This window comes from Fukomys damarensis, unplaced genomic scaffold, assembly GCF_012274545.1.
Source record: "Fukomys damarensis isolate Sample0158 unplaced genomic scaffold, DMR_v1.0_HiC HiC_scaffold_26, whole genome shotgun sequence".
NCBI lineage: Eukaryota > Metazoa > Chordata > Mammalia > Rodentia > Bathyergidae > Fukomys > Fukomys damarensis.
The window spans coordinates 24,582,588-24,594,762 of record NW_022900938.1 but is presented as its reverse complement, the minus strand read 5'-3'; the positions used below and the strand labels follow the sequence as shown (position 1 = coordinate 24,594,762).

Below are 12,175 nucleotides of genomic sequence, written 5' to 3'. Positions count from 1 at the left end.
ATACATGTATCAGCATTGCATGATGCTCCACAAACATTTGCAATTTTTATGTGACTGTTTAAAATAAAATTCAATAACAAAACCACACAAATAGGAAAGATAATTCCAAATTATCCTAGGTTCTACAATCAAATGCTGTTGGGGCGGGGTGAGAGGGGAACTAGTTTAGATTTAGGAATCAGGAAACTTCTCTGTGATGCCAAGTGTGTGAGAATTGAATGAGACAGTTCCTGTGACATCACAGATTCTTTAATTCCTTATTGTGACCTCCCCTGATGACATCTGTGTGGTGAGTCAGGCACAGACTGGGTGGAATTGGTCGTGAGTGATGGCGACTGTAAATGAGACTGAAGCAAGTAGGTGGATAATTTGAGTAACTCAGCTGTCACACCCTTGGAAGGGCTTTGTGTCCCTTTTCAGGATAGCACTTGTGCCTTAGAGTCGGAAGTTTTATTTTTGTCTGTTTTCCTAACCTTGTCTTCTCTGGAGGTCTCCTGGATTTTCTTATTTTCTTCTAACATCGGTGCCTTTACATTATTTAGAATAGCTCATGGCCACTCTCCTGCAAAAGAGAGCATCTCCCGTGACTTCGCAGGCACTCAATCTTTTGCAAGAAAGAGATGCTTGTCTTACAAGTTCAATCTGAAACTATGAAAGACTCCATCAGGACAAAAATTCAGCAATTTCACAAGTGTTTCCCAAGGAGATGATTTTAGGAGATATATAGTAGACACTTTAAGAAATTACTTTATAGTTGCACATTTATTTTAAACTGTATTTTAAAATAATTATACACTGGAGCCAGTCTAACTCCTAGAATCTACTACCACTTAGCTGCGTGAAGATAAGCATGTTCCTCTCTGTGCTCTGATTTCATCATAAATGGAAATAAAAATAGTGCAATCTCACTGAAGATATTGGGAAAATTAAGTGAGTTAATATAGGCAGTGCTCAGAGGAATGATGCTGATCATTATGATGGTTTTTAAATTAATGTATATGTTAGATTCATGGATGCTGGTAGGATCTGGCCAAATTTAACTTCGGAACTTTTCATTGTTTATTAATTAAATTATGTATGCTCTGTTTTAGGTGAAGGGGGCAAAGATAAAGTCATTGCAAAGCAGGAGAAAATTGATAACTATTGCCTTCAGGATATTGGTAAATTGTCAGAGTCAATGGATGATGATGATGATGAAGATGATACTGATGATGATGACAGAAACTCTAAAAAGGATACTCGTGCCCCATTAGAGTTAATGGCAGAAGTAAGTTTTTTGGAAATAATCTAATTTGATAAACTTAAAAATATTGAAATAACTAGGTGGTATTAAGCTGATTAAAAATTAGTCCATGTTAATTAATTAAAGATTTTAAAAATTAGTAAAATGGTCCTTGCCCACATGCAGATGCTTACATGGCTACTCATCTCTCTCACAACTGCTACCAGGTTAGAGGTGAAAGAATTTCTGGAATTTAAGGCAGTACTCTAGTGAGGCACCAGCAGGAGTAAGAAAAGTTTAGGCATAAAATCCTTCAGGGACTGCTTTGAGGAATTCTGGGCACTGTGCTGGTTGCTGGGAATGCAGCAATAAATGCGAGACCTGTTTTGTCTTTGAGAACAACACACAGAAAAATAATTACAATAAAATGAAATGCATGTTAGTAAAAATGTTTGTGAAGTTCTCTGGGAAAAGGGGGCAGCTAAGTGACTTAGAAAAGAAGCAGGAGGAAAAAGTGAGAAAGATTTTTAGATAAAGCCATGAGTACTGTAGACTCCTAGAAACTTGAGAGTATAGACATTCAATGGCAAACAAGATTTCAAAACTGTAAACAGTTAACTGTATATTCTATTGATCACATTCTCTTACCATGATCAGCAAAACAAGGCATCAATAGCAAAATATAACAAATTAAAACTACTTAAAAAGAAGACATTATTCTACATGACATTTGAATTAAAAAGAAAAATCAAAACTAAACTATTTGGAAAATAATGGTAACCACAACAGTAAATATTAAAATTTTTTAAAAGCTTAAAGTTTTAAAGTGCTTCAATGATGATAATTATGATGATGATGACACAAGAAAGAATGAGTATAAGTGCACAGAATATTAGTGCCAACAAATGTAAAAATAATAAATATAAATGCAGTAAGAAAAAGAATTAAAGGGCTGGGGATTTAGCTCCATGGTTCCTGCACCTGCATGGCAGGCACAACAACGTCCTGAATTTGATCCCTGGTACAAAAAAAAAAAAAAAATTGAAGAAACAAGTTGATAATTCAAAGTAAAAACCAATATATCAAGAGCTAGATATTTAGAAAAATGTATAGATAAACTAATAGATATGATTAAAATGTAATAAAACCACAAATAAGAAAGAGATTTTAAATGTTTAAGCTTAAGGGCCTGGGATTTAGCTCAGTGGTTCCAGCACCTGCCTTGCAAGTGCAAGGACCTGAGTTCGATCCCCAGTACCAAAAAAAAAAAGAAATTTTTAAATGTAAGAATTTTATTGCATGTATTAATATAGCATTAATATGTAAATAAATCAGATTTTAAGTGGAATTATGAATTATATAAAACTCTAGGAGATTTTGATTTACATTAGAAAAATGTTTTTAAGTATGTAAGGGACAAGCCAGGGATTTAGCTCAGTGGTTCCTCCGCCTGCCTCGCAAGTGTAAGGTCCCAAGTTTGGACCCTGGTACCAAAAACAAAACAAAACAAAACAAAACAGGGGCAGGAGAGACAAACAGAGAAGTGGTAGATGGGTAAAATGGTACCTGGGTATTTATTACACATGTGGAAATTTGTGAGAAATGTCTTCTATTGGTCAGTGCCTCTATCTTTGCAGAATAAAATGTTGGTAGCTGCATGTGGTTCAGAAAATGCCACACACAAACAAGAATCATCAAAGTAAAGGACTTTTCATTTTCTTGAAATCAGCCTAAATAGCTCATAATATGAGATTAGTTTAGTAAATTGTTACCTAAGTAAAAATTATAAGAGAATATTTAATGCCAGCCTGGTGTGTAAGCTCAGTAATAAAATGTATGCATTCTTAGCATGCTTAGGATTGGTTCAACCCCTAGAACTCTTCCCTTAAATAAAAGAAAACTTAATGGCACAGAAGGAAGATGATCAGAACATGTAGTTTATTTATTTAAAAACTAATGAATAATCCTAATTTTTATAAACATATATATTCACTTAAAGGAAAAAACTAAAAAGATTACATTAAGATGTTAAGCATCTCTGAATGGTAGAAATATAGGTGCTTTTAATTTGGGACAGAAAGTATTTATTTAGTCTTTCAATTTCATATATTAAAAATACACATTGGTTTGTAACAAGAAAAATACAATAAAAAGTATAAGCAAAACTGGGTGATATAAAAACTATATAGAAGCAATACTGAAAAATATTAGATGTACAATTACTTTTTCAACTAAATACTATAATGTTATCATGGACTAAGTTCACAGGTGAAACCTGAATGTAACCCAAAGGAAAGTCAAAATAGATGTTAGCACAACCTGTGTCGATGGAATCAGCCAACACATTCTCCTATTGTCCAGCAGTACATGTCCTGTGACTCCAGCAAGGCAGGGGTGTTGGACCTGTCCCGAATGCATTGCCATCCAAGGTCCTGAAATATCCTTGACTGATTGGCCGATTGGAGACTCACTTCTGGAAAAACATGTATAAATGTTAAAGCAAAATAGATGGGCTGATCCAAAGCTGGTGTGCACTGAAATAACAAAAATGGATTACAGTAAAAGACACAGTGCCACTAATCCCCCTCCAAACACTTCCTTCATTCCAAACAGACTTATCCCATCATTCTTGCCACTTTGTGAAGCAGTTCTGGAAGTCCTCTTTCATGATGTCTTTACAAGGCGTGATTAAAAAAAAATACAGTAACTGGTGCTGCCAAGTGCCGTCCAATGGAAAGGCAGGCTCATAAAAACATTATAGTGCGTCTTCATCCACCTTGCTCACAGGCTCTGTCACTGTGACTTCTTTTGGCTCTTTTCCAAAGTGAGAATGACCATGACCATGTAAGGTAGATGTTTTGAATGGATTCAAGGTAGCCACAACAGGGCAACCAATGACACTCACGAAAGAGGACTTCCAAAATTGCTTCAGAAAGCAGCAAGGACATTGGGATAAGAGTGTTTGAAGCAAGAAGAAGCGTATTTTGAAGGGGATCAATGGCACTGTGCCTTTTACCGTAATACATTTTTTAAAAGTTTAAATGTTTGCAGCATATTTTTCAATCACAATACATAACTAATATTTTATAGAAAGTTTATAATTCACATTTAAATTCTCTCTGAAAATACTTATCTGAAACATCTTATGTTTTCTAGTTCCTCAGAGCTGAAATGGGCCGAGACTACCACCTGGCAAAAAAATTATGTGAGATGAGTAAGTACAAAATACTTTCACATTTTCCAAACCTTGCTTTGTTTCTAAAAATATACTGTACTGCATGTGAGGTGGTTTGATTACCCTAACTCTAATGAATTCTCTCCTATTATCTCAGTGACTCCTCGATAGTAGATTAATATAAGGACTAATTTAGATGTATAGAGTGCTTTTTAGTGAAATAACTCAATGTAGAATAGCACAGACTAGATACCACCACTGGAAAATAAGCCAGAACACTTACCCTCATGGTTACAGCTTAGTAAATTCATGCTTTAGTTCTAAAGAAGAGTTGGGTGGTACAGCAGTCAGGTCTGACTTAACATGGATGTGTTTACTCCACAAAGACCTGAGAGCCCCATGTACCCAGCACTGTGGTAGACACAGGAAGTACATCAGTCAGCAAGACACAAAAATATCCTGCATGTATGTCTAAGTGTGAGACAGAAAATAAACTAAGTGGTGTGTCATAAATGATAGGTGCTTTGAAGAAAAATCAAAGTACAGAGCGGGAATAGAGAAGACACCGGGACAGGTAAAACTGTTCAGTAGTTGAATGATTTGATGAAGTGGAGGAAACTGGCTGGTGGAGGGCAGAGGAAAATTGTTCCCAGCAGGCTGTACAGCAGGTGTGCAGCCAGGCAGCCAGTGTGGCCGGAGCCGAGGAACACACACGAATGTGCTAGGAGTGGAAGTCACACAGATCGTGGTCAGAGGTTGTGCAGACTACACAGGATTGTCTCTGTTTAGGGAAACTTTTGAGTAGAGGAAAGATACAATCTTTCTTCCTATCCTTCATTTTAAGTGGTTTGATTTATCCAAAATAGTTGTGATTTTCTTTGTCTTTAAACTATTGGGAAAGTTCACTGGGTTACTTCAATCTGTGGGTTGGAATTTTCATCAGCTTTGAAATGTTCTTGCCTATTATTACCTTTTCAAATAACACTTCTGCTTCTGTCTGGTCCCTCCCCTACACTCTTCCTGGGTGTCCGAGTACACATAAATTAAACTTTTTTCCCCATGGCATTCCATGGTATATAAATAAATAAATAAATAAATAAATATATATATATATATGTATATGTATATATATATGTATTAGCTCTGTCTTTTATATATATATATTTCTATGCATCCACTTGAGTATTTTCTACTGATCTGTTTTATCTCCTATATACATTTCTCTGTTAAAATGATCAGAGGGTTTGTAAAGTCATAGATTATATTTTCCAATTTCAGACTGTCCATTTAATGATCTGGAAAGATTCCAGCTCTCCAGTGACAGCCACTGTCTTTTCAAATACACTACCCGTCTTTTCTAATATATTATTTATAGCTATTTTAAAAGAGGAAACAATAGCTCTCCAATTAAATCTTATTGACAGTCCAGTTTAAAAGTCATAACTAGTGTTGACCTAAAATCTGTGCTGAAGTCCTTGAAGGAATTATAGCACAGGCATTGTGAGGGTCTATGCATATGGGTAGCATACTTAACTCTCTGGCAAGGAAGGTGCCATAACCACTGAGCTAAATGTCTGGCCCTCTGGCTGATTTTTAAAATGCACTTCTTAAACACATTTTACCTATTTTATATCTGAAGTAAATATTTTCCCCTGCTTAATTAATCCTTCCAAGCATTTTTGGCCCTGTAAGCTGTCAAATAAAATATTTTGGTAGCCCACAAACAGAATTTCCAAAAAGAATTCTTAGAGAAAGTAACATTCAGACCTCTCTTTTTGGTGTTTTTTTGTTTTGTTTTGTTTTTTGAGACAGGGTCTCACTATGTAATTGAGACTGACCTGGAACTCACTATGTAGCTCAGGCTGGTCTCGAACTCACAGCGATCCTCCTGCCTCAGCCTCCCACGTGCTGGGATTACAGGCGTGCGCCACCACACCTGGCCAGTCCTTTATAAGGAAACCAAACCAGAGAAAGGTAAGAGCTGGCTCTTCAGTGACAGTGAACAGGAGCCCAAGCCTGTCCCTCCCACACCTGTCCCCTCTCCACTAGCCAACTGGAGGTGACTAGTCCCACTCTACCCACTCCCAGTTCCGTGCATTTCTTATGGAGCTGTAATTGCATAAATGTTTTTATATATTTCATTTCTGTACCCATCAGTCATTTTAGAAAGCCTCTGGCTGAAGCTTGCCAAATATATGCACTGATACCACCACATCTGTCAGTTTGGGCCATTAGCCAAGCAGTAAGGTCATAAACAGCAAGTGCTCAATGAAATGCTTGTGGGCCTGACTGGAACCAGTGAATACACAGTCAATGTCATGTCCGTGGGGATAAAAACTTAAACGGATCCATCTTCATGGGGTTATATCCCTTTTAAAATGTCCTACCTCTCTCCTTCTCTTTTCCTGTCCTTCCTTCTCTCCTTCCAACAAGTACATATTGAGCACCTACTCTGCCCCCAACATTGTACAGGAAGCTGGCCAGAAGGCAGGAACCAAGACACACATTCTAAACCCTCTTGGGGCCTGACTTATAACATAATTTGGCTCTTGCCCTATTTGATTCCCCCGTGTACACAGGTCATGCTTTTCAGTCAGGGTTAGGCAGTGGTGGCTCTAACACTAAGGATTACATTATAGGAAAAGGAGCCATAGAGGCTCCCGGACAGACTCCAGGATCCAGGGATCCCACAGGCACAGAGCAGTGCTTCCAAGGGGGAAAAGGGGCTGATTGGACCGTGGGCAGAGAGGTTCAGAGCTGGAGGTCTCCCTCTGAGGCACATTGTCAGCCAAAGGTTTGAAGCCAGGGAGGCCCAGGTTCTGCAATGCCAAGCAAGGCGGAGGAAGAATGGAGAGTTCTTAGGGAGAGAAAAGCACTTGATCATTGCTGTTCACAGAAACATGAGTTTGGGGGCTACCCCAAATGCCTCAATTGTATTTAAAGCCACATACAAAATGAATTTTTATCAAATAGGAACCCCAAACATTTATATATAAATATTTATGGCCTAGATATTCTTGTCCATTTTACCATATTCTAACTCCTATGCAAATGCACAGCCACTGGGGCTAGCAGTTTAGCTCAGTGGTGCCACGCCTGCCTCGCAAGTGCAAGGTCCTGGGTTTAATCCCTGGTACAAAAAAAATGTATAACTGCTGATGTCTATAAGTGTAGATAATACATTTCTATATTTATGCATTTATATAGGTATGTATTAAGTACCTACTAAGGAAACATTTATGAGATTAATTCTTAAAACAATTCTATAACAAGACATGGCAGTGCATACTTATTACCTCAGAAGTCTGGGAAAGCTGAGCCAGGAGGATCGCAAGTGTAAGCCCAGCCTGGGCAATTAGTGATTTAGCAAGATCTTGTCTCACAATAAAAAAAAAAAAAAATTGAAAATAGATTGGGGTGTGTAGCTCAGTGTAAAGTTGTAAAGTTCGATCCATACTCCCCCTCCACCAAAACCATTCTGTGAGGCCAACAGCATTAACTTCACTTTACCAAGGAAGAAACTGAGGCTAAGCAAAGAGAATTAATTCATATAAAGTCACAAGACTATTCAGAGGTAGGATTATAGCTGAGATCTAACTTAACAGTCTGTGATTTCTCTATTTCCTCATTTGACTCCTAAGTTTATTTCTCTGGTAAAGCTGGCAAAGACTTGGAATATACATATACATACCTTGGATCAATCAGACTAGCAGCGGCTTTCCTGTGATTAACTAGCACATTTCTTTTCTTTGTGTCTAAGGTAATTAATTTATATAAAGTAATGCATCCTTGTGCCTCAGAAATGCTGTACATATTCATTTTCCTGCACCAAGTCTCTGGTTCCTGGGGCGGTTACTTGTGGTCCAATTATAGTAGAGTCATTTACATCTTCATTTGGCTGTAGATCACCCCACCTGGCGGCCGGGCTTCTTTTCTCTTTGCTTGCCTTTTTAAAAATTGTATTGGGTTCCCCCAAGAAATTTCATTTTCACTCAGGCTTAGTTTTATCTGTCTTCCACACACAGTTTTTACATCGTCTCAATCTTGTCTCAGCTATTTTCCTGCTGTCTTGACAGAACTTAAATCTTCACTCTGTGCTGTTTCCAGCCAGGCAGCCTTGGAAAATGGCTTTTAAATGGGACTCAAAGGCAAGAGTTCCAGTACTTTTCTGTATTTATCTCATAAATGACTGGGATTTTTGTGCCAATCCATCTTCCTGTTTCCTGATTGCTTCACCTGTGAGTCAAAAGCTTGCAGCTGAGTCTCCTCGGGGCGCCACACTTCTGCTCACAGGCAGCCCAAGATCCTACCCCAATGTGGAAACATTCTGAGCCTAATAGACACCCATGTCATCAATTTTACCCATTCATTATTATAGATCTAATGCAAACACAGATATATCTTCAGAAAATTGTCCCTTTTCATTTTGAGTAAACTCACCTTTTGTATTTGCCTACTATATAATTTTGTTTAGGCATTACAAGTCTTTTTCCTATTCATTTGTATATTTTCATCAGTTCTACTTCTGATATTTTGGGGGCTTGTGCTACAGGACAGGCACTCTATTGGAAAGCAACAGTGAATAAAACAAGTACTTTCTGCCCTAGATTTGCCAGAGTCTGAGAACCAGTAGAGCCCCAGAGGCAGCAGAATGCCCTACTTTCCCACCCCACCCTGTAGTTAGCAGAAAGCACCCACTGAATGCTTAGAAAGGACCCAAATGTCTAGTCCAAGAACCATTCTAGAAAGTCTAATAATAACCAACTTTTATTTGGCATTTACCATGTCACAAGGGCTGGTCTGCATATTTTACATTATGAAAAATTTAAAACTATGTCCCAAGGAATGTTAGTTAAGGGTTTCTTAATAAGTGCGCTACCAAAATAATTTCCATTGTCAAATAAATTTATAAAACCACATACCCTGCTCTATAAGTTTCATAATAGTTTTGAATATAGAAATGATTTTGTAAAATCTTGTGATTATTCTTTAGTGTTTTTTCCTAATTAACTTTATTTATCCTAGTATTCCAAATACATATTAAGAAAACAGTATCCTAAGAAGCTGATGGGAGAAATTCCTCTCTAGAGGCTTAGCTTCAGAGAAAGATTTATACTAAGGATGAGTATATTTTAGTTCAAGTTAAAATGCTTGAAAAGGTACTATTATTAGAAAATTTATACTATGGGTAATGATGTATAAAATACCTAGGATCCTTAAAAGCTGCTTCTGAGCAGGCACACAGTGACATTATCCCAGGTTGATGATAAGTTATTGATTATGTTAGTGGATTAGAAAATAGAGTCACTGGTCTGCTGCTCCAGGATGAAAGCCATGGGTAGAGTCCTCCATTCAATGGAGCCTTGAATCATCCACAATTCTCTTACTTTCAGCAAGATGAATAGCACACTTGATGTTTCAGTGCCCCCTGGGGGCCACAATTGGTATTGTGCCGGAGTCAAATTAAATGGATCCACAAAGAATGACAAATATACCTCAGAACAGATAAGAAGAAGGTACAAAGTGAACTGTGGAGATAAATCTGAAAATCTAAAATTAGTCTAGGAAACTCCGAGATCAAACTGAAACTCTGGCCTCCGTGATGTTGGCAACATACCAACAAGCCTAAAAAAGTCTACTAGCATAATCCAAAGGGAAGATGACACAGTCACATAAAGGATCCACAAAAAGGGACACAGAGTGCTAAAAACAATGGTACAATGGAGAGGGGAGAACACTGTTAAGCAGGCACCTGCATCAGTTTTCCCTAACTCTGGTCCTTTGCGGGAGATGACACCCAGAATGAAGATGTCAGGTAGCAATTGGGTGCAGGAGATGAGCAATTAGAGGGAACATTGAGAGCGATGTGCTTAGAAGACCTCTAGGCACCCAGGCTCATTACCAAAGTCTACATTCCCAGGATCTGTCCCTTTTCATATTCGTGACTCACTTTGGTTACTGGCCTGTGCAGGGCTCCATATCTAGGTGATGGAGATAACAGTCTTTAGATGGAAGGTAGAAAATATAATGAAGATCATTTCTCTTACAAAATATAATGAGCGTTTTCTCTGTTTGTGGTATTATTATTGTTGTTTATTGCTTTACGTATTTTCACCTGCTCTGATTGACAGTTTCAATCTCATTCTAAGGAACCTGTTTGCTGAAACACTTTGAGTACTAATAACACATGCTTTTGTCCATTTTCAGTCCTCGTCTATGAACCAGAAAATCCTGAGGCCAAAGAGTTTTCCTCACTTATTGAAGAAATGTTGATGAAGGGTAATTTTAAAAATTGAAATTCCTTTCTTCTCATAGAACTATGAGCAGTCACTCTAAAAGCCCATTATCCCAGGAAATTGTCCAAATGTGTCTTCAGGAAGTGGTTAAGAAACAGCTAAATGGCTGTCTTAATGGTTTAGTCAGACCAGCCTGTCCTTGTGCATGATGATGATCATCATCTCACACTACGGCAAAGCAGATTCTCTGGGTACCACTCATCAGGTACCAGAAAGCAGAACACGCTAATCACCCCCATAGGTTAAAGGTGTTAGCCCTTAATATTAAAGAAGGCCAATACCCTCTGAGTTACTCTAAGTCTCTACTTCTTTTACCCCATTTAAGAATTTCATTAACAATAGTAAAAATGATTGTCATAGGCCTATGTTTTCAACTGTTTGAACCCACAAGTATCACCATGCCTGTAAGAATGTATTTCTTATTCTACCACTTTGACTCTCATAAATTCACAAAGTACAGCTCGATCCTTTTATTCCCAAAATATGTGTTTCTTGGTAGAGGATAGGCAGGAGAATTGCAATATTTCTGAAGAGTAGAAGTATTAAGACACATTTTAAGTATTTACCTTTCTTTCCATGGCAGAGAAAGCTCAGAATCTTGAGGAAGAAAGTGGAGAGGACAGCAGCACTGAGAGTGAAGGAGAAAGCAGTGAGAACGAGAGCAGTGGGAGCTCCGACGAATGTGACGATGGGTCATGACGGTCACTGCGGTGTAAACAGCGTGCGTTGTCATTAATATATACTACAAAAATAAAGAAGACTGCAGCACCTCGCTCTAGTTGTTCTTTCTTTGGTATAGTTTTTTATCTTTATTAAGGTTATTGGTACAATTTAGGTACACAGTACAGTTACATTCATCATTGGGATCTTGTATCTTTACATGATCTATCTTGGTTCTTATTTTTCCCCATTCCCCAGCCCTCCCTTCACCCACTCCACCCTTCCCTGTTTGCAAAGACATTGTTTCCATGTTTTTCCTTTTTACATATTCATCCTTTTTCCTTTTTACCTTTCCCCTACCACTCCCACTTCCTCTACTCTGTTAGACTGTTCTTCCTATTACACAATACCAATTATACACTTTGATCCTTACTTACACTTTTACTTTTTCACACCAGAGAAACTATTCAGTATTTACCCATGTGTGTCTTATTAATTTCACTTAAGAGTGTGGCCTCATGGGCTGTGGATTTAGCTCAGTGGTTCTGCCACCTGCCTTGCAAGCACAAGGACCTGAGCTCGATCCCTGGTACCAAAAAAAGAAAAAAAAAAGTGTGTGGCCTCAATGTGTATCTACTTAGCTATAAATCTCTCTAGTTTCTCATTCTTTAAGGCTGAGTAGTATTCTGTTTTATAGAAAAATCACATCTTCTTTATCCATTCTCCAGTTGATGGACAATTGGGCTGTTTCTAAATTTTAGCTATTACAAACTGTGCTGCTATAAACATGGGCAAGCATGTATCACTGTGGCATAATTTTTT

General features: G+C 37.9%; 1 protein-coding gene across 1 annotated transcript; it reads left to right on the top strand.

The window, feature by feature from the left end:
• Positions 1–288: 288 nt before the first annotated feature.
• Erich2 (glutamate rich 2) lies at positions 289–11,488 on the top strand. The gene is made up of 5 exons (XM_010606962.3): positions 289–356; positions 1,092–1,267; positions 4,379–4,436; positions 10,605–10,676; positions 11,277–11,488. The coding sequence occupies exons 1-5, from the start codon at positions 329–331 to the stop codon at positions 11,390–11,392; spliced, it is 450 nt and encodes a 149-aa protein (XP_010605264.1). The 5' UTR covers positions 289–328; the 3' UTR covers positions 11,393–11,488.
• Positions 11,489–12,175: the final 687 nt, after the last annotated feature.